This window comes from Hemiscyllium ocellatum, chromosome 31 (assembly GCF_020745735.1).
Source record: "Hemiscyllium ocellatum isolate sHemOce1 chromosome 31, sHemOce1.pat.X.cur, whole genome shotgun sequence".
NCBI classification, from domain to species: domain Eukaryota; kingdom Metazoa; phylum Chordata; class Chondrichthyes; order Orectolobiformes; family Hemiscylliidae; genus Hemiscyllium; species Hemiscyllium ocellatum.
This window is the reverse complement of record NC_083431.1, coordinates 3,893,713-3,916,529: the sequence shown is the minus strand read 5'-3', so window position 1 is coordinate 3,916,529 and position 22,817 is coordinate 3,893,713. Positions and strand designations below refer to the sequence as shown.

Below are 22,817 nucleotides of genomic sequence, written 5' to 3'. Positions count from 1 at the left end.
GTTTCCCTCATGGGGAGATGGGTGGGCTGCTCAGATACAGGGTCTGCCACATTGGGGGGGGGGGGGGGGGTGGAGGGGCTGCTCACACAGGGTCTGCCACATGGGGGGTAGGGGGGGCTGCTCAGATACAGGGTCTCCCACATTGGGGGGGGGGGGGTGGTGGGGCTGCTCACACAGGGTCTGCCACATGGGGGGTAGGGGGGGCTGCTCACACAGGGTCTCCCACATGGGGGTAGAGGGGCTGGGGGTCTCTGCAGTCTGCACTGTGAAGGGGTAAGGAATAATGATTGTACAACCTGAATTAATAATGGAGTGTAAACCTCGCCATCAATAGGAGGAAGGACGGTGTGAATGAAGGTGGTTTTTGAGTGAGCAATGTGAGCCTGTTATTTGTTGAGGTTTATGGGGGGGGGGCGGGGAAGGGTCTGTTTTTTGGGGGGGGTGTCACTTTAAGAGGCTGATACATATTCATGTTGACGTAATCCCGGCGTGTCGTGTCGTCATCGCGTTGGCTGCCGTGGAGACGAGGCTGAGCCCCGCCCCCTCCTTCCGGCCCCGGGACCATGGTGCTCATCAAGGAATTGTGAGTGAGAGCGGCCTTACCCCCCCCTCCCACCCCCCCACCCCCCACCCCACCCCCACCCTTCCCCCTGTCACCCCCACACCCTCCCTGACCCACCCCCCTGTCACCCCCGCACCCTCCCTGACCCACCCCCCTGTCACCCCCGCACCCTCCCTGACCCACCCCCCTGTCACCCCCGCACTCTCCCTGACCCACCCCCCTGTCACCCCCGCACCCTCCCTGACCCACCCCCCTGTCACCCCCGCACCCTCCCTGACCCACCCCCCTGTCACCCCCGCACCCTCCCTGACCCACCCCCCTGTCACCCCCGCACCCTCCCTGACCCACCCCCCTGTCACCCCCGCACCCTCCCTGACCCACCCCCCTGTCACCCCCGCACCCTCCCTGACCCACCCCCCCTGTCACCCCCGCACCCTCCCTGACCCACCCCCCTGTCACCCCCGCACCCTCCCTGACCCACCCCCCTGTCACCCCCGCACCCTCCCTGACCCACCCCCCTGTCACCCCCGCACCCTCCCTGACCCACCCCCCTGTCACCCCCGCACCCTCCCTGACCCACACCCTCCCTGACCCACCCCCACACCCTCCCTGACCCACCCCCCTGTCACCCCCACACCCTCCCTCACCCACCCCCCTGTCACCCCCACCCCCACACCCTCCCTGACCCACCCCCCTGTCACCCCCACACCCTCCCTGACCCACCCCCCGTCACCCCCGCACCCCCACTCCCACACCCTCCCTGACCCACCCCCACACCCTCCCTGACCCACCCCCCTGTCACCCCCGCACCCTCCCTGACCCACCCCCCTGTCACCCCCGCACCCTCCCTGACCCACCCCCCTGTCACCCCCACACCCTCCCTGACCCACCCCCCGTCACCCCCGCACCCTCCCTGACCCACCCCCCTGTCACCCCCGCACCCTCCCTGACCCACCCCCCTGTCACCCCCGCACCCTCCCTGACCCACCCCCCTGTCACCCCCGCACCCTCCCTGACCCACCCCCCGTCACCCCCGCACCCTCCCTGACCCACACCCTCCCTGACCCACCCCCCTGTCACCCCCACACCCTCCCTGACCCACCCCCCTGTCACCCCCACACCCTCCCTGACCCACCCCCCTGTCACCCCCACATCCTCCCTGACCCACCCTCTTGTAACCCCCATGCCCACCCTGACCCACCTCCTATAAATACCCATAATACCTAATCCAAGGGAGGGTGTGAGGTGGGTTGAGGGAGGGTGAGGGGAGGGTGTGGAGAGCTGGAGGGAGGGTGGGGTGATGGTGTATGTTGGTTGTCCCTTTCCCAAACTGTCCTGCCTGACCTGCTCGGTCAGGGCTCTGTTCAGGATGATGATGTGATGAACCATTTGTTCATTACATGGCTGTGATCTGTATGAACTCACTCTTTAATTTTCTCAATAGCCATTGTCATTTTGTTACCCTGGCTCTGAGTGTCTGTATTTTCCATTACCAGGAGTGGTATTGCGTTATTCTGGGTTTCTGTTTACCACCCCACGTTCCCTGGGGCCATTCTATGAAATGTTTATATCAAAAGTTTCGAAGCCTCCTTGCAGATTTAATCAAGGTGTTCAATAACAATTTTTTTCATCAACTAAATTAAGGCAATGTGTACTGATTTAAGATAATTGGCAGGCACCAGAGGAGATGTAACTTCTTAAACTAAATTTGTGATCTGGAACGCACTGCCTGTAAGGACAGTGAATACAGATTCCATCGTATCTTTGGAAGTTAAATTGGATAAATAAATATTGAAGGGGAGAGAGTGAAGGGGAAGGGGTAGAAGTGTCAACTAACCTGCAGATTGTTTTCAAAATTCAGATGTAAGTAATAAATAGCTTCCTGTGAGGAATAAATATAACTTATTGTGAGATCTGATATATTTGCAGCAAGGTGTGTGTAGATTTGATATACACTTGAAGGCCTGTGCCCCTCTGCCTGTGCCTGAACCTCTTCCATTTATTCCCTTGCCCCTCAGTTGTTGTTCTTCAGTCAGTGTTAACCTGTGATTCCTACTGCCTCGAGAGAAGGTACTAGGGGCAGGATGACGATTGCAAATGTGTTGCTGGTCAAAGCACAGCAGGTTAGGCAGCATCTCAGGAATAGAGAATTCGACGTTTCGAGCATAAGCCCTTCATCAGGATGGTCTGTTTCAGCTTTGTGCAATTAATGCTATCTGAACGCCCTCTCAAAATGGCTGCATAATTTTGACTTTCTTGAGCTCCTAGTTTGAGTTATGCTGAAATGTGACGGGAGATAGAAACTTTTTGTTGCACCGTGGTGTTAGGTATCCGACTGAATGAAGGATGAGTGGTGAAAAGCCCGGTTCGCCTCCCAAACCTCATCCCATTAACACAGCTATCGTTTCAATGGCCACTTCAGTCCGGAAGATGATCTGTTGTGTTACCAGACTGGGAACTTATCCTTCATTTACTGTTGAATATTCGTCCACGAGAGGTTTAGAATACATTAATGTGCTGCACTGGGTTAGCAAGCAGTATAAAATGGTTTTAAAAAACATTTTTCTAAAATGATATATATATACCAACCTACAAAGTGCTCGTTCTGGCTCAGATTTTGCATAAGAATTGAAAAATAATTGTATCTCTGAATGTTTTGGTTGCATTATTCAGTGTACTGAGTCGTTGCTTTGATGCCATGCTGTACATTTTACATAGCACACAGCCCAAGGTAATACCTTTGCAGCATCAGATATTTACCACTTGTTCTTGTGTGAAGGTTATACATGATGTTGTCTTTAGTCACTTAATTGTGGGCTCCTAATGGTGGAAGAATTTGCTTGTTGTGTATTTTTGGTTTTGGAGAGGCAGTCTCTCAAATCCCTGAGCATCTTCCAGTTGTGGCTGTTCCAGCTGCATTCGAGCAGTCCCAAGCATTGTTCCTTTATTGTGTCAGCAGCATTATCAAAAACAGTTCTGAATTAGGGAGTGTAAAAGACTGGGCTCTGTCAGTGTTTCAGCTTGTTGACCTTTGCTGGTCCTTGGTTGCTAGAATTTATTCCAATGCCTCAACATCCCACAGAGCACTCTTCTCTTTTGGTGACCAGTCACAGTCTAATTTGGTGTAAACTAGCATCTGTGTTTGATTGGATTGCGTACAACTTGTGGGAGGGTTTGAAAGCCTGACACCAGTGATCTCCAGGGTTCCTGTCCAGCCCTATCACTCTGTGCTTCAGCTAAGAGCCAGCAACTTCACCATTTCTAAAATTGGCATCCTTGTTTCCAAATCTGCCCATTACCTCACTCCCCCTCACTTTCTCAGTCATCTCTTCCACACCCAGACCTCACTGCTATCCTCGAGGAGAAAGTGAGGTCTGCTGATGCTGGAGATCAGAGCTGAAAATGTATTGCTGGAAAAGCGCAGCAGGTCAGGCAGCATCCAAGGAGCAGGAAATTCGACGTTTCAGGCATAAGCCCTTCATCAGGAATGAGGAAAGGTGGCACAGTGGTTAGCACTGCTGCCTCACAGCGCCAGGGACCTGGGTTCAATTCCCGCCTCAGGCAACTGACTGTGTGGAGTTTGCACGTTCTCCCCGTGTCTGCGTGGGTTTCCTCCGGGTGCTCCGGTTTCCTCCCACAGTCCAAAGATATGCGGGTCAGATGAATTGGCCATGCTAAATTGCCCGTAGTGTTAGGTAAGGGGTATATGTAGGGTTATGGGTGGGTTGTCGCTTCGGCGGGTCGGTGTGGACTTGTTGGGCCGAAGGGCCTGTTTCCACACTGTAAGTAATCTAATCTAATCTAGATGCTGCCTGACCTGCTGCGCTTTTCCAGCAATACATTTTCAGCTCACTGCTATCCTCACATGCTGGTCTCTTTATCCCTTCCCAGTGCCCCTCCGTTAACTGTAATATTGCAGTTTCCAAAGTCCTGATTGGCCTATATGAATTGCCTATAGTGTCCAAGGATGTGTAAGGCAGCTGGATTAACAACAGGAAATTCCAGGTTACAGGAATAGAGTAGAGAGACGAGCCTGGATGAGATGTGCTTCAGGGGGTCGGTGTGGACGTGATGGGCCAAATGGCCTGTTTCCACACTGTAGGGATTCTATGAGACTGAATATTTCCAAGTCAGGATGGTGAGTGGCCTGTTAGGAACTTGCAGGTGATGGCATTTCCATACCCTTGCCCTTCTAAATGAGGGAGCTGTTAAAGGATCTTGAGTTGCTGCTGTAACTCTGCAGGGGATCAATGTTTAAGGTGGTGAATGCGTGCTGACCAAGTGAGCTGCTTTATCATCCTCATGTTATTAGAGTTGTACTCATTCAGGCAAGTGGGAGTATTCAATAACGTGCCTTGCTGATGGTGGGCAGCTATTCGAGAATCCGAAGTTACCTACTATAGGATTTGTAACCTTTGACATGCAGATGCTGGAGATTGGATTAGAGTGTGTGGTGCTGGAAAAGCACAGCAGGTCAGGCAGCATCCGAGGAACAGGAACATCAACGTTTTGGGCCTGAGTCCTTCATTAGGAATGATCCCGTTTCTGGTCAGTGGTAGAGCCCAGGATGTGAATAGTGGGGGTTTTAGTGTTGGTAATACCATTGAATGTCAAGTGAAGATGGTTGCTACCTGGTATTTATATAGCATGAATGTAACTTTCCATGTGTCAGTACAAACCTGGCTATTGTTCACATCTTGTTGCATTTAGTCATGGACTGCTTCAGTATTTTGAACAATTGTGAATATTACTGAACATTGTGCAATCATTGGTGAACATCCCCACACCTGACCTGATTCAGGGAAGGTCATTGATGTAATGGTTGAGCCTTGGACATTACCCTGAGGACCTCCTGCAGAGAGATGCTGGAGCTGAGATGACTAATCTCTGATAACCACAACCATCTTCCTGTGTGCCAGTTATGTCTCATGATCACTGGAGAACCGCCCATTTCTGTTTGCTCTTGGAAGGCAGTGGGTGAGTTTCAATTCTGAATACAACTGAGTGCCTCACTAGGCCGTCTCAGGGAGTCATTTCTAGTCAGTCACATTGGAGTCTCGATTCGGAGGCTAGACCATGTAGTAACAGCAGGTTTCAGAGCCTGAAAATCTGATGGTGAACCAGGTGGGGTTTTTTAAACAATCTGGGATTTTTTGTTCAGTGTTGAGAGAGCTTTTTTTTGTAGGCTTATTTAATTAAATCATTTTAAGATTTCCACCTTTTAAATTGGTGTCTCTGGACCACTAATTTAGACTTCATGATTGCTGGACTAGGAGTGAAATGCTAAGGCTACACTGCAAGGTTGTAATGTTTCAATGCACCTACACACTGCTGCTAAAGTTACCTTCTATTCACATTATACTGTACCATTGTCAAACAATTACTTCACTCTTTGTGGTGAGTTGCTGCAATTCATAGAGGTTGGTGAGGCTAGGTTGTGAAGATATTACAAATGTGCTATAATGATAGAGCAGTCACGACCAGTACTGTCCCCCAGTGTTATACACTGACAGATCTGCCCCTCCCCAGTGTTACACAGGAACAGACCTGTCCCCACTGGTACTGTCCCCCAGTGTTACACAGGGACAGACCTGTCCCCACCGGTACTGTCCCCCAGTGTTGCACAGGGACAGACCTGTCCCCACCGGTACTGTCCCCCAGTGTTGCACAGGGACAGACCTGTCCCCACCGGTACTGTCCCCCAGTGTTGCACAGGGACAGACCTGTCCCCACCGGTACTGTCCCCCAGTGTTGCACAGGGACAGACCTGTCCCCACCGGTACTGTCCCCCAGTGTTGCACAGGGACAGACCTGTCCCCACCGGTACTGTCCCCCAGTGTTGCACAGGGACAGACCTGTCCCCACCGGTACTGTCCCCCAGTGTTGCACAGGGACAGACCTGTCCCCACCGGTACTGTCCCCCAGTGTTGCACAGGGACAGACCTGTCCCCACCGGTACTGTCCCCCAGTGTCGCACAGGGACAGACCTGTCCCCACCGGTACTGTCCCCCAGTGTCGCACAGGGACAGACCTGTCCCCACCGGTACTGTCCCCCAGTGTCGCACAGGGTCAGACCTGTCCCCACCGGTACTGTCCCTCAGTGTCGCACAGGGTCAGACCTGTCCCCACCGGTACTGTCCCTCAGTGTCGCACAGGGTCAGACCTGTCCCCACCGGTACTGTCCCTCAGTGTCGCACAGGGTCAGACCTGTCCCCACCGGTACTGTCTCCCAGTGTCACACGGGGACAGACCTGTCCCCACCGGTACTGTCCCCCAGTGTTGTACAGGGACAGACCGGTATCCACCAAAATTATTTGTTGATACTTGCATAAGTTTGTAATGAATGTGAAATCAATAGTAGATGTTGAATGAAACATTCTCGCAGTCTCTGAACTTCCAACACCCAGGCAGCAATCTGATGGGCTATCATTTCATTTTTTTTTAAGGCATTCTTGAGTTATGGTGACATTGTTGAACTTTTCAAGATATTGTACAGTTGGAACAAAAGAAAGCCTTGCCTCCTGCAGTGGCAGCACCTTCCCTTTCTGTCGTGACCTTGATGTCCACGATCCAAAAACGCCTCCTTAGAGTGTGATCAGATGCAATTTGACGTTGAATTGGATCACATTCTGAGATATTGGGACTGGTAACCAAAAGCTTGGTACACGGACTGGTAAGCTAGAAGAGATAATTAGATTAGATTAAATTACTTTACAGTGTGGAAACAGGCCCTTCGGCCCAACAAGTCCACACCGACCCGCCGAAGAGCAACCCACCCATACCCCTACATTTACCCCTTACCTAACACTACGGCAATTTAGCATGGCCAATTCACCTGACCCGCACATCTTTGGACTGTGGGAGGAAACCGGAGCACCCGGAGGAAACCCACGCAGACACGGGGAGAACGTGCAAACTCCACACAGCTAGTCGCCTGAGGTCCCTGGCGCTGTGAGGTAGCAGTGCTAACCACTGTGCCACCGTGCTGCCTTGTTAGGAAGGAAGATGAGTTGGACATTTTGAACAACTTGAGGATAGACAAGTCCCCCGGGCCTGACGGGATATATCCTAGGATTATTGGGAAGCAAGAGAGGAAATTGCAGTACCATTGGCAATGATCTTTTCGTCTTCACTGTCAACGGGGGTGGTACCAGGGGACTGGAGAGTAGCGAATGTTGTGCCCCTGTTCAAAAAAGGGAATAGGGATAACCCTGGGAATTACAGGCCAGTTAGTCTTTCTTCTGTGGTAGGCAAAGTAATGGAAAGGGTACTGAGGGATAGGATTTATGAGTATCTGGACAGACACTGCTTGATTAGGGACAGCCAGCACAGATTTGTGAAGGGTAGGTCTTGCCGTACAAGTCTTATTGAATTCTTTGAGGAGGTGACCAAGCATGTGGATGAGGGTAGAGCAGTGGATGTAGTGTACATGGATTTTAGTAACGCATTTGATAAGGTTCCCCATGGTAGGCTTATGCGGAAAGTCAGGAGGCATGGGACAGTGGGAAACTTGGCCAACTGGATAGAAAACTGGCTAACCGGTCGAAGTCAGAGAGTGGTGGTAGATGGTAAATATTCAGCCTGGAGCCCAGTTACAAGTGGAGTTCCGCAGGGATCAGTTCTGGGTCCTCTGCTGTTTGTAATTTTTATTAATGACTTGGATGAGGGAGTCGAAGGGTGGGTCAGTAAATTTGCAGATGATACGAAGATTGGTGGAGTTGTGGACAGTGAGGAGGGCTGTTGTCGGCTGCAAAGGGACTTAGATATGATGCAGAGCTGGGCTGAGAAGTGGCAGATGGAGTTCAACCCTGCCAAGTGTGAGGTTGTCCATTTTGGAAGAACAAATAAGAATGCGGAATACAGGGTTAACGGTAGGGTTCTTAGTCAGGTGGAGGAACAGAGGGATCTTGGGGTCTATGTTCATAGATCTTTGAAAGTTGTCACTCAGGTGGATAGAGCTTGTAAGAAGGCCTATGGTGTATTAGTGTTCATTAGCAGAGGGATTGAATTCAAGAGTCGTGAAGTGATGTTGCAGCTGTACAGGACTTTGGTTAGGCCACATTTGGAGTACTGTGTGCAGTTCTGGTCGCCTCACTTTAGGAAAGGTGTGGAAGCTTTGGAGAGGGTGCAGAGAAGATTTACCAGGATGTTGCCTGGAATGGAGAATAGGTCGTACGAGGATAGGTTGAGAGTTCTCGGCCTTTTCTCATTGGAACGGCGAAGGATGAGGGGTGACTTGATAGAGGTTTATAAGATGATCAGAGGAATAGATAGAGTAGACAGTCAGAAACTTTTTCCCCGGGTACAACAGAGTGTTACAAGGGGACATAAATTTAAGGTGAAGGGTGGAAGGTATAGGGGAGATGTCAGGGGTGGGTTCTTTACCCAGAGAGTGGTGGGGGCATGGAATGCGCTGCCCGTGGGAGTGGTAGAGTCAGAATCATTGGCGACCTTTAAACGGCAATTGGATAGGTACTTGGATGGGTGCTTAATCTAGGATAGATGTTCGGCACAACATCGTGGGCCGAAGGGCCTGTTCTGTGCTGTATTGTTCTATGTTCTATATTCTATTTCTATGAAAGAGCTCCGTATTGAAGTTTGGCTGAGACCATAAGACATGGGAGTGGAAGCAAGGCCATTCAGCCCATCGTGTCCGCTTGCCATTCAGTCATGGCTGATGGGCATTTCAACTCCCCTTACCCGCACTCTCCCCGTAGCCCTTAATTCCTTGCGAGATCAAGAATTTATCAGTCTCTGCCTTGAAGACATTTAATCTCCCGGCCTCCACTGTGCTCCGTGGCAATGAGTTCCCCAGGCCCACCGCTCTCTGGCTGAAGAAATGTCTCCTCATTTCCATTCTGAATTGACCCCCTCTAATTCTCAGGCTGTGCCCACAGGTCTAGTCTCCCCACCTAACGGAAACAATTTCCCAGCATCCACCCTTTCTAACCCATGCATTATCTTGTAAGTTTCTGTTAATCTCCCCTCAACCTTCTAAACTCTAATGAATACAATCCCAAGATCCTCAGCTGTTCATCATATGTTAGACCTACCATTCCAGGGATCATCCGTGTGAATCTCTGCTGGACACGCTCCGGTGCCACTAAGTCCTTCCTGAGGTGTGGGGCCTAAACCTGGACACAATGTTCAAAATGGGGCCCAACTCGAGCTTTATAAAGACTCAGTAGCACATCGCTGCTTTTACAGTCCAACCCTCCTGAGCTAAATGACATCATTACATTCACTTTCTTAACCACGGACTCAACCTGCGAGTTAACCTTTAGAGAATCCTGGACTTGCACTCCCAGATCCTTTTGTACTTTGGCTTTATGAATTTTCTCACTGTTTAGAAAGTAGTCCATGCTGTATTCTTTTTTCCAAAGTGCAAGACCTCGCATTTGCTCACATTGAATTCCATCAGCCCTTTCCTGATCCACTCTCCTAAACTGTCTAGATCCTTCTGTAGCCTCCCCACTTCCTCAGTACTACCTGCCTGTCCACCTAACTTCGTATCATCGGCAAACTTCGCCAGAATGCCCCCAGTCTCCTCATCCAGATCATTAATATATAATGTGAGCAGCTGCTGCCCTAACACTGAACCCTGCAGGGTACCGCTTGTCACCGGCTGCCATTCTGAAAAATAACCTTTTATCCCTACTCTCTGCCTTCTGTCAGACAGCCAATCCTCAATCCATACCAGTAGCTCACCTCGAACACCATGGGCCTTCACCTTACTCAGCAGCCTCTCATGAGGCATCTTGTCAAAGGTCTTTTGGAAGTCCAGATAGATAACATCCACTGGGTTTCCCTGGTCTAATCTACTTGTTATCTCTTCAAAGAATTCAAACAGGTTTGTCAGGCATGACCTCCCCTTACTAAATCCATGCTGGCTTGTTCTAATCTGACCCTGCACTTCCAAGAATTTAGAAACCTCATCTTTAACGATTTGACTCTAGAATTTTACCTACAACCGAGGTTAGGCTAACGGGCCTATAATTTTCCATCTTTTGTCTTGATCCTTTCTTGAACAAGGGGGTTACAACAGCGATTTTCCAATCATCCGGGACTTTCCCTGACTCCAGTGACTTTTGAAAGCGTAATATCAAGCTTTTGGGAGGGAATTCCAAAGTTTGGGGTGCAGGCAGCTGAAGACAAAAACCACGAGTGATTTGATTAAAGTAAGAGATGCACAACAGGCTAGGATCAGGAGGTCAGATCTCAGACGTTTGCTGTTGTAGGGTTTTTTTGCCTGTGGGAGAAGTGGACCTTTACTCCACAGCCAGTGTACTAATTGGGTTGTTGAATGTCCGGTTTGGATTTTGGGAAGTGGATTCCAGTGATGTACTGGTTAGTGAGCGGAGGTCAGTCATGAGCCATTGTCCAGAAAGGACTCTCCACATCTTTCTTCGTTAGAGACAGCTAGTGATCCAGAGAGAGGCAATTCAAATGCAGTCATGTCTGAAAATGTTAGGAGTAAAGGTGTAATGAATTGGCTGCCCTTGTTGCAGCAGGATACCTGGTTTGTAGTTATTGGTGATTCCAGTCTTACTTCAACATGGCTGACTCTTAACTGTCCCCTGACATTGTCTCCACTGCAGGACAACTAGCAGATAAGGAGTGAATGGTCTGTCCAATGATGCTTATGTCCTGGAGATTAATGATTTATTTTCAACTTGCTAGCAAAATGTTTGTGTCAAGCTACTCTGTAGAGTTAACTTGACCTTGAGGTTTGAGTAGGTGGTTACAGTTCCATGTGGAAATAAATTTCTCTCCCGTGTACTTTAGTTTCTATCCTTCCCTTCTCTTTCCCCACCCCAGATCTTTCTGTTAAGACCTTAAATCATGTCTCCGCTTAAGTGAGCACAGAAGGTCCCTTGAGCACCGCTTTGCAAGTGAGCAGGGAAGGTCTCCCTTGCTGATATTTAGGATCAGGCAGGCAATTAGTGTGTATGTTTTCATGAAATGTATGCATTAAGGGAAAGGTAGGACGTGGACATGCTGGGGGAGTGGCTAAAGTAGTGGCAGGTGAAACACAATGTGCCCAAGTGTGAGGTTATACGTTTTGGTCTGAAGAATGGAGGTGTAGGCTATTCCCTTAATGGGGAAAGGCTTCAGAAATCGGAACCACTAGGACTTGGGAGCCCCAGTTCGGGATTCTGTTCAGATTACATCCAGGTTCAGTTGGCGGCCAGGAAGGCAAATGGAATGTTAGCATTCATTTTAAGAGGGCTAGGATAGAAGGGCAGGGATGTACTGCTGAGGCTGTACAAGGCTCTGGTCAGATCACCGTTGGAATATTGTGAGCAGTTTGGGTCCCAAACGTGAGAAAAGTAGTGCTGGCATTGGAGGGGTTCAGAGGAGATTTACAAGCAAGATCTCAGCCATGATCATAATGAATGGTGGTGCTGGCTCGAAGGGCAGAATGGCCTACTCCTGCACCTATTGTCTATTGAAGAGCTTGTTATATCAGGAATGGTTGAGAACTCTGTACTCAATGGTGTTTAGAAGGATAAAGGAGGAGTCTCGATGAAACTGAGGGGTCTGGGTAGAGTGCAGGTGGAGTTGATATTTTCCCCGGTGAGAGCCAAGGAGCCAAGGGCACAGGGTGAAGGAGCGACCTGTCAGAATGGAGATGAGAAAGCTCTTCAGCCAGAGGGTGGTTAATCTTGGAACTCATTGCCACAGAGGGGCCAGGTCATTGAGTGTCTAAGACAGATGTCCTTGATCAGTAAGGGGGGAATTAAAGGTTATGGGGAGAAGGTGATAGAATGGTATTGAGAAACTAATCAGCCATGATCAAATGGTGGAGCAGACCTGATGGGCTGAGTGGCCTAATCTGTTCCTGTTTCTTATGGTCTGTTGGTCTTGTATGTGTCCCACATGATCCTTTAATAATGGACTATTGCTTAGCCTGTACTCTGTTGTTAAACTCTGCTAGATCATTTCATGGGTCTGTTTATTGGAGCATTTACAGAGGATGTTGAATCTCTGCCAAAAGTTGGAGGTTGACTCATACACAGAATCTGTGGTGTGAAACTCTTGACGTGTTCAGTCCCTGCTTTCTTTCCCTTTATTGGAAGCTAAGTTGTAGTTTTGAAAAGCAGAGTTGAGTGTGTGCTGGCTGAGGGTTGTGCATCCTGAGGTACCTGCTGTTACTGTTGGTCACAGCCAGAATCTGATCAACGTCAGGTTATACTGCAGCAAAGATTCAGTCCTGAAATGGAGAAGGGCAGTGTCTCTCTGCAGTCGAACATCCCCCCACCTCCACCCAACTGACAGGCTGACAGTACCTTCCGTTATTCCCTGCCCTCTTTGCTGAGTGTATAACTGATTGATTTGTCTAATTCCTTTTCATCTCTTGATCTTTGTTAGTCCTCTCTCTGCCCTGAAGCAAGGACAAAGCCAAAACGTATGGAGCTGGAAAAGCCCAGCAACCCCCCCCCCCCACAATTTCTCTCTCTGCTCCCTTGCAATGATGGAGTGTCCATAACCTTCTAAGATTCTTGCCCCTTTGAGTGAGGTCCTTTCTCACTTCAGTCCTAAATGATCAGCCACTCCTCCTGAAACAGTGCCCTGTTCCTGGACCCCCTCCTGTCCATTTTAACATCAGTCTGAAGGAGGGTTTTGGGGGAAGTTGGGGGGAGGGGGTGGTGGTCTTTCCAAACTTGCAGCTTCAGGACCCTATGAAGATACCTTGGAAGTATGACTCTTAAAAAGACCTTGTTACTGTCCTTGGCTGGCACCTCACAGGTCAGAGGAGCAGCGGTGTCTTGGGCTAATTGTCCACAGATTCCTGAAGGCAGTAGTCCAGGGTTAATAGAGTGGTTAAGAAGGTATATTGGACCCTTGCCTTTATTTGACCACGACCCCACCTCCCACCACCAAACCATCATCTCCCAGAACCGCTCCAATCCCAACCTCACCATCAAACCGGCAGACAAGGGAGGCGCGGTAGTAGTTTGGTGCACCAACCTTTATACCGCTGAGGCCAAACGCCAGCTCGCGGACGCCTCCTCTTATCGCTCCCTTGACCACGACCCCACCTCCCACCACCAAACCATCATCTCCCAGACCATCTATAACCTCATCACCTCAGGGGATCTCCCATCCACCGCCTCCAACCTCATAGTCCCACAACCCCGCACCGCCCGTTTCTACCTCCTGCCCAAAATCCACAAACCTGCCTGCCCCGGCCGACCCATTGTCTCAGCCTGCTCCTGCCCCACCGAACTCATCTCCCAATACCTCGACACGGTCCTGTCCCCTTTAGTCCAAGAACTCCCCACCTACGTTCAGGACACCACCCACGCCCTCCACCTCCTCCAGGATTTTCGCTTCCCCGGTCCCCAACGCCTTATTTTCACTATGGACATCCAGTCCCTGTACACCTCCATCCCCCATCACGAAGGACTCAAAGCCCTCCGCTGCTTCCTTTCCCGCCGCACCAACCAGTACCCTTCCACTGACACCCTCCTTCGACTGACTGAACTGGTCCTCACCCTGAATAACTTCTCTTTCCAATCCTCCCACTTCCTCCAAACTAAAGGAGTTGCCATGGGCACCCGCATGGGCCCCAGCTATGCCTGTCTCTTCGTAGGATATGTGGAACAGTCCATCTTCCGCAACTACACTGGCACCACCCCCCACCTTTTCCTCCGCTACATCGATGACTGTATCGGCGCTGCCTCGTGCTCCCACGAGGAGGTTGAACAGTTCATCAACTTTACTAACACCTTCCATCCCGACCTCAAATTCACTTGGACTGTCTCAGACTCCTCCCTCCCCTTCCTAGACCCCCTTCCTAGACCTTTCCATTTCTATCTCGGGCGACCGACTCAACACAGACATCTATTATAAACCGACTGACTCCCACAGCTACCTGGACTACATCTCCTCCCACCCTACCCCCTGTAAAAACTCCATCCCATATTCCCAATTCCTTCATCTCCGCCGCATCTGCTCCCAGGAGGACCAGTTCCAACACCTCACAGCCCAGATGGCCTCCTTCTTCAAGGACCGCAGATTTCCCCCGGACGTGATCGACGATGCCCTCCACCACATCTCCTCCACTTCCCGCTCCTCCGCCCTTGAGCCCCGCTCCTCCAACCGCCACCAAGACAGAACCCCACTGGTTCTCACCTACCACCCCACCAACCTCCGTATACAGCGTATCATCCGCCGTCATTTCCGCCACCTCCAAACGGACCTCACCACCAGGGATATATTTCCCTCCCCTCCCCTATCAGCGTTCCGCAAAGACCACTCCCTTCGTGACTCCCTCGTCAGGTCCACACCCCCCACCAACCCAACCTCCACTCCTGGCACCTTCCCCTGCAACCGCAGGAAATGCAAAACTTGCGCCCACACCTCCTCCCTTACCTCTCTCCAAGGCCCCAAGGGATCCTTCCATATCCGCCACAAGTTCACCTGCACCTCCACACACATCATCTATTGCATCTGCTGCACCCGATGTGGCCTCCTCTATATTGGGGAGACGGGCCGCCTACTTGCGGAACGCTTCAGGGAACACCTCTGGGACGCCCGGACCAACAACCCAACCACCCCATGGCTCAACACTTTAACTCTCCCTCCCACTCCACCGAGGACATGCAGGTCCTTGGACTCCTCCACCGGCAGAACATAACAACACGACGGCTGGAGGAGGAGCGCCTCATCTTTCGCCTGGGAACCCTCCAACCACGAGGAATGAACTCAGATTTCTCCAGTTTCCTCATTTCCCCTCCCCCCACCTTGTCTCAGTCGATTCCCTTGAACTCAGCACCGCCTTCCTAACCTGCAATCCTCTTCCTGACCTCTCCGCCCCCACCCCACTCCGATCTATCACCCTCACCTTGACCTCCTTCCACCTATCACATCTCCATCGCCCCACCCCCAAGTCCCTCCTCCCTACCTTTTATCTTAGCCTGCCTGGCACACTCTCCTCATTCCTGGTGAAGGGCTTATGCCCAAAACGTTGAATTTCCTGTCCCTTGGATGCTGCCTGGCCTGCTGCGCTTTAACCAGCAACACATTTTCAGCTTTATTAGTCAAGGCATACATAAGAGCAGGGAGGTGATGTTGGAGCTGTAGAGGACTTTGATTAAGCCCCAGCTGGAGTACGGTGTACAGTGCTGCTCCCCTGACTATAGGAAGGATGTGATTGCCATGGAGGGGATTCCACTGGAGATTTACCAGGATGTTGCCTGGGTTTCTACAGCAGTTTCTCTAAGAAGGGAAACTAGATAAACTCGGGCTGTATTCCAATCCACTGGGGAGTGTCTGGGGATTGTATAGAGAGGGCTTTACTCTGTATCTAACCCCATGCTATCCCTGTCCTGGGAGTGTTTGTAGGTGGTGCAGAGGGAGCTTTACTCTGTCTCTAACCCCGTGCTGGCCCTGTCCTGGGAGTGTTTGATGGGGGACAGTGCAGAGGGAGCTTTACTCTGTATCTAACCCCGTGCTGGCCCTGTCCTGGGAGTGTTTGTGGGTGGTGTAGAGGAATATAACATTTTGCTTGGGGAGGTGCTGAAAGGTTGTTTTCCCCTGAACTGACGGTATGGAACTAGGGGTCAGTTTCATGATAAAGCAGGCTCCAGCATGAGGGGTGGGAATTATCCTCACTGAGGATTGAGAGTCTTTGGTGTTCTTGACCCAGACTGTGGCTCTTGCTCCGTTGTTGCAGAGAGGGGTGGTTGAGAATTTGTTTTGTTACCATGAGAATCGAGGGATGTGGAGGCAATGAAATTGAAGATCCACTGTGATACTTTTGAATCACACTTTTGATGGGCTGAGTGGCCTCCTGCTCTACCTTTCACTGGCTGTTTGTTAAACTGCCTGAACTTGTTACATTACTGCAGCATCATGTTTGAGGGTTCTCTCTCATTAGAAATGCAGGTCTTTCAACAACTGAGTGACATAGTGTTGGCGTGTAAACAATGGTGAATTCCTGTGTGTAAGTGATTTACTATAGGGAGGGGCTGGGGTGACAGTGGCCAGAGCAGAGCTGATGACTTGAGTAGTCTGTACAATTTTGACTGTCTGCCACATGCTAATGTATGGTGGGGGTTGGAATGAAGACTTGTGTCCTCTATCTCAGTGTCTGTCAATCTGTCTGTCTGCCTCCTCCTCACTACCTCGCCTTTTTGCAACCCATTGTCTGATCCTCTCCCATCAGCCTCTGTTGTTCACACTTGTAACACTGCAGCCTTCCTGAACTCTGCAGACAGCCAGAGACTCGCCAGCAGATGGGCCTACTCCCTGTTTGGCCACTCAGTCATCAAAGGAACAGAAACAAACCCAAGAATGACTTGCATTTCTGCAGTGGAGAGAGAGTGAGGCCATCAGAGTCAAAAAGTGTAGCTGTGCTTTTCCAGCGCCTGCGTTTCTGCAGCACCTTTCAAAGCCTTGTGTCGTTTCAAAGCACTTCGCAGCCATTCACAGTAATGGAATCGTATCGGACTCAACATTAACCCTGTTTGTCTCTCACAGATGCTGCCAAACCTGCTGAGTGTCTCCCCTTACAGTCTGTCTTTAAGTATTTTTCAGCTATAGGCACTATTATAATGTAGGAAATGTCACAGTCTGTTTACACACAGTGAGCTCTCGGACGCAAGAATGTGCAAATGATCAGATGTCAATTAAGGGGTATCCTGGCCACACATGACTCTGAGCTGAAAACGTGTTGCTGGAAAAGCGCAGCAGGTCAGGCAGCATCCAAGGAGCAGGAGATTCGACGTTTCGGGCATAAGCCCTTCATCAGGAATTCAGGGCTTATGCCCGAAATATTGAATCTCCTGAGCCTTGGATGCTGCCTGACCTGCTGCGCTTTTCCAGCAACACATTTTCAGCTCTGATCTCCAGCATCTGCAGTCCTCACTTTCACACGTGACTCTGAGCCCATTACATGAGGTTGATTCCTAACTGCCTTCTGCAGTGGTCTCCCCGAATTAGTTCATGGGCAGCTAGGGGTGATGCAGTAAATGCTGGTCTTGCCAGTGATGCCCAAATACTATGAAAACACGTTTGAAAATACCAATGTGGAGAGATGGTTCCCTGAGAGACATAGGCTGAAGGCCCTTTGCTCTGGACTAACATAGACACAGAATCCCGTGGGTGCTGGAAATCTGAAATAGAGAGAGTATAGTGGAAGGACTCTGACCAGGGTAGCACCTCTGGCAAGGGGAAGAGTTCATCTGTATCAGTCATGTGCAAATTCCTCGGGATTCAGGGGAAACTGGTGGGCAGAATGTACCCTCTAGGGGGTGGGTCAGGGTGAATGGTATACGTGTACTTAGGAAGTTGGATAAACACGAGGGAGGAAAAAGGATATTCCAGTAGGGCGATATAAAGAGACAGCTCCGACGTGCTGGCATTGCGTAGATGGGCTGAATTGCCTGATAGTGAGAGAACACGTTCACCAGGTGGACTGATGTAGAGAGCTTTCCTCTGCTCCATCTTCCCCCTCCCTCCCTCAGACTCCACCTTTGCTCTGTTTGCAGAAGAGGGTTTTTTTTGGGGGGGGGGTTGGGGTGTGGTGAAGGAGCAAAAATAGTTCAGTGGGGCAAGTCATGGCCGTGGTTTCAAGGCAGGTGTGACAATGTTAGGCTGAAGGATGTGGTGAGTGGGAGTGTACCCATGTGCCTGTTTGATTGCACTGCTTTGTTGTCCTCTTGGTTTTTAAAAAAAACCCAAGATGCAGCAGAGAGTGTGAACATTTGAAAAGTAAATCTCCTGTGTGGGGGCGGGGACCTGTTTGAGTTCAAACATTCATTTATTTATTTTTCCTCTCTTTCAGTCGGATAATCCTGCCAATCTCTGTGGATGAGGTGAGTGATCCCTCCCTATGCAGGTTTGTTTTCCACTGCACTTTGTCGTCTTCAAATGGACATTTTGATCAAGGATCAATCAGTCCTGTGTGTGTCTGCTGTGTGTCACACATGCTCCAGCACTTGGTGATTCATGTTGGCTCCTGGTCCAGTTTAAAACCTCAGCTTTAAAATTCACATGTTCCTGTTCCTTGATGTTGTGTCACTGGGCTAGCAATCGAGAACCCAGCCTCATGTCCTGGGGGGCGGTGGGGCATGGGTTAGGATCCAGCAGGGCAGATGGTGACATTTGAATTCAGTAAAAATCTGTTCAAAAAGCTGACTTAATGAAGTCCCCATGACTTGTCCTGCCTGCCAATCTTTTCCACCTATCCACTCAACCTTCCCCCTGACCTATCACCTTCATCCCCTCCCCCACTCACCCATTGTACTCTGTGCTACTTTCCCCCCACCCCCACCCCCACCCTCCTCTCATTTATCTCTCCACCCTTCAGGCTCACTGTCTTTATTCTTGATGAAGGGCTTTTGCCCGAAACGTTGATTTCGCTGCTCCTCGGATGCTGCCTGAACTGCTGTGCTCTTCCAGCACCACTGATCCAGAATCTGGTTTCCAGCATCTGCAGTCATTGTTTTTACCTACCTTCATGAATCCACTGTTGATTGTCATAAAAACCCAGCTAGTTCACTAATGCCCTTCAGTGAAGGAAACCTCCTGTCCTTGCCTGATCTGGCCAACGCTGTGACTCCAGACCCACAGCAATGTGCCTGACTCTTCATGGCCCTCAGGCGGTTATGGGTAGAAATGTAAAAATTAGGAGTGGGCCATATGGCCCTTCCAGCCAGCTCTGTCATTCAATGTGACCAGGGCTGATCATCCAACTCCTTCTCCTGTCTCTGCCTTCTTCCCATACCCATTAATCCCTTTAGCCGTAAGTACTATTTCTAACCACATTTTGAAAACATTCAATGCTTTGGCCTCAACTGCTTTCTGTGAGGGAGAATTCCACCAGCTCCCCACTCTCTGGGTGAAGAAATTTCTCCACTCAGTGCTAAATGACCCACCCTGTATCGTTAGACCGTGACCATTGGTTTTGGACTCCCAAGTCATCGGGAACGTCTTTTCTGTGTTTACCCTATTTTGTCCTGTTATAATTTTATCAGTTTCGAAGAGGATACAAAGGGGGATGAATAATAATTAAAATTATTCTTAAAATCGTATTGCTTAAATGGTGAAAGGTTGCAGAATGCTATTGTGCAGAGGCACTTAGGAGGGTTCATACGTGAATTGCTAAAAGTTGATTTGCATGTGCAACAGGTAATCAGGAAGGCAAACGGAATATTGACTTTTATTGCGAGAGGGGTTACTTTTAAGAGCAGGGAGGTTCTGCTGTGATTGTACAAGGTGTTGGTGAGGCCGCACCTGGAGTATTGTGCACAGTTCTGGTCTCCTTACTTGAGGAAGGATATAAGAATGGCTCATGCCTGAAACGTCGACTTTCCTGCTCCTTGGATGCTGCCTGACCTGCGCTTTTCCAGCAACACATTTTCAGCCTTGTGGAAGGATATACTGGCACTGGAGACGGTGATGAGGGGGTTACCCTATGAGGAGAAGTTGAGCCGCCTGGGACTGTACTCAGTAGTATTTAGAAGAATGAGAGGGGATCTCACAGAAACATATGAAAGGGATTGATAAGATAGAGGCAGCCAAGTTGTTTCCGCTGGTGGGTGAGACTAGCACTAGGGAACATGGCCTCAAGATTAGGGGGAGTAGATTTAGGACAGAGATGAGGAGGAACTACTTTTTCAAGAGAGTAGAGTATCTATGGAATTCTCTGTCCAAGGAAGCAGCAGAGGCAGCTTCATTAAATATATTCAAGACACAGTTGGATGGGTTTTTGCGTGGTAGGGGAATTAAAGATTATGGGGATAATGCAGGTAGGAGGAGCTGAGACAATGATAGATCAGCCATGATCTTAATGGCGGAGCAGGCTGGATGGGCTGAATGGCCTACTCCTGCTCTTATGAAATTAAATCTATGAAATAAGTGCTGGTGCAGCCAGCAACACCTATATCCCATGAATAAATATGTTTTTAAAAGCCCTACAACTCTAAGATCTCTGCACTCCCCCACTTAAACTGTCCCTCACTAAACCTCCTTGTGCCTCTTTCTCTTTTTAAGATCATTCATAAAACCTACATCTTTTACCCAGCATTTGATCACCTGTCCGAACATCTCCTTGAGTGATTCCGTATCAGTTTCTACCTTATTTACACTCCTGTGTTTTTAGGATGTTGAAATTGTGATATAAATGCGTGCTGTATTTGGAATTGTGTTGTGCTGGAGCTCCCTTGTACAGTGCAGCTGATTTGGGAAATGTAGCCTCTTCGTTTGCTGGTAACATTAAAATGAAGTATTGGTGAAACTCTGGTCTGCCTCTGTTAGGTGTTGGCACAGGCAACAAGGGCTGTGAATCTGGGGCACTGAAGAGCTGTCTGAAAGCAGCTTTATGATGTAGTGTAGCAAATTTCCAGACTCCACTTAGTTCTGTTAGAGGAACTGTTTCAGCCCGATACCTAATCTTATCTTTGTTTTGTAACTGCGCTTAACAATGGGCCCTTGTCTCCCTTGTTGACTGAATTTCTGACAGCCTGGATTGCAGTCTTGTTCCATCTTTTGTCCTGGTCAGAGACTTTAAAAATGTTTAGCCTTACATTAGACTGCACTTTAAAATTACTTAATTGGTTGCAAAAAGCTTTCGAAAATCTTGATCATCAAAAGCTGTCGAGAAATGCAAACTTTTTTTTACTTTGTTTAAACCTGTCCTTTGAATGCTGTGAAGAGGGGCATCCCTGATGAAGGGCTTATGCCTGAAACATCGATTCTCCTGCTCCTCGGATACTGCCCGACCTGCTGTGCTTTACCAGCACCACACTTTTGACTCTAATTTGTAATGCCTCACCCTGCTTCAACCTGTCCTGAGGTAAATATTCTAAATATTGTTTGATTTATTTTTGCCATTTTGATGCTGACATTTGTTTCAAGTTCAATTCATTTCTCACTTCCATTTATGTTTTTGCTTCTATTTCTGCAGTAATATTTATAGATAATCTTGGACTATCTCGAGGCACTTTAAGCAACTTTCCTCCCTAACTTTGCTGGATCTTCTATTTGCCGCCTTAGCTTGTGTATGATAAGTGTAACAGGATTTTCCTTCAGGGAATACAATTCATGACATGCCGAGTGACACCTTGGCACAGTGCTTTCCCATGCTGCACTCCGACCTGGCCTCCTAGATCAAGAGCGCTGTGAAGTTCTGCCATCTGTCTGATCTCCCTTCAGTACGCTGAAATGGCTGTTTGCTAGCTTCTGGGCAATGGGATGCTGTAGCACTCTAACAGGAACTCATCTTGAGGGCTGGCAACTTAGAAATATTAACGTAGAAAGACATTTTTAAATTGTTAAGTAATCCTGAAATAAAAGTTCCATACTCTGGACAACAAAGCTAAAGTTACCAAAGAATAACTTCATCTGAGAGTGCAGGTATGAGATCAGTAAGTAGATTATTCCACAAACCAAATACCCAAAAGAGAATTAAAGAACGTAATCCGATATGGAGTTTATCTGATTAGATTACTGCCTCCTAATTCTTTCCCAGGGCTCCTTCATCCTATTGTGTATTGCAATTTGAATCTGTAGCACCATTTATTTTTAAAGTTCAGCTGATTGTAGTGACCACTAATACAAAGCTGGATTCATTGCTAAAACTTACAACTTGACCCTTTGTGTTGTAATTGCAAACTGCGATGCACAGTGTTTTTCTGTGTGTGTTGCGGAGTAATGCAGATATGTACTATTTTTTTTCCCATTGCCCTCCCAGTTTGCACTTCTTTCCTGGCAGTCTTGGTCCACGCTGTGGTAAGCATTTAGATGATGCTGACAAGCTTTTCAAAAGGGGATGCCCATGGGCCAGATATCAGCACAGTTGTATTTCCTAGCTAGAAGAGTGAGACAGTTAACAGTAGATGTTTGTCAGGCCATCCTTTTGAAAAGCTGCTGCTGGATATCTAATTAACAATACATTATACATAGTACCATAAGAAACAACAAACTCTCTCAGCAGGTGCTTGAGGACTAATGCTCCCCTCTGGTTTTAGGAGCTCATGGAGTTAGGCTCAATTCCATATTAGAGACTGCATTCTAGGATAATGCTCTCAGTGGAGTGTGGGGGAGTCCTGCACTGTCGGAGGGTCAGTGCTGAGGGAGCGCCGCGCTGTCGGAGGGTCAGTGCTGGGGGAGCGCCGCGCTGTCGGAGGGTCAGTGCTGGGGGAGCGCCGCGCTGTCGGAGGGTCAGTGCTGGGGGAGCGCCGCGCTGTCGGAGGGTCAGTGCTGGGGGAGCGCCGCGCTGTCGGAGGGTCAGTGCTGGGGGAGC

The 22,817-nt window shown here is 49.4% G+C and overlaps 1 protein-coding gene across 1 annotated transcript in view; it reads left to right on the top strand.

The window, feature by feature from the left end:
- The first annotated feature begins 513 nt into the window (after nt 1-513).
- The window catches only part of pitpnaa (phosphatidylinositol transfer protein, alpha a), a 64,251-nt gene continuing 41,947 nt past the window's right edge, over nt 514-22,817 (top strand). The window contains exons 1-2 of the mRNA XM_060847722.1: nt 514-583; nt 18,357-18,387. Of these exons, the coding sequence (XP_060703705.1) occupies nt 564-583; nt 18,357-18,387 (51 nt within the window). The 5' untranslated portion in view covers nt 514-563. The remainder of the gene's footprint in view (nt 584-18,356; nt 18,388-22,817) is intronic.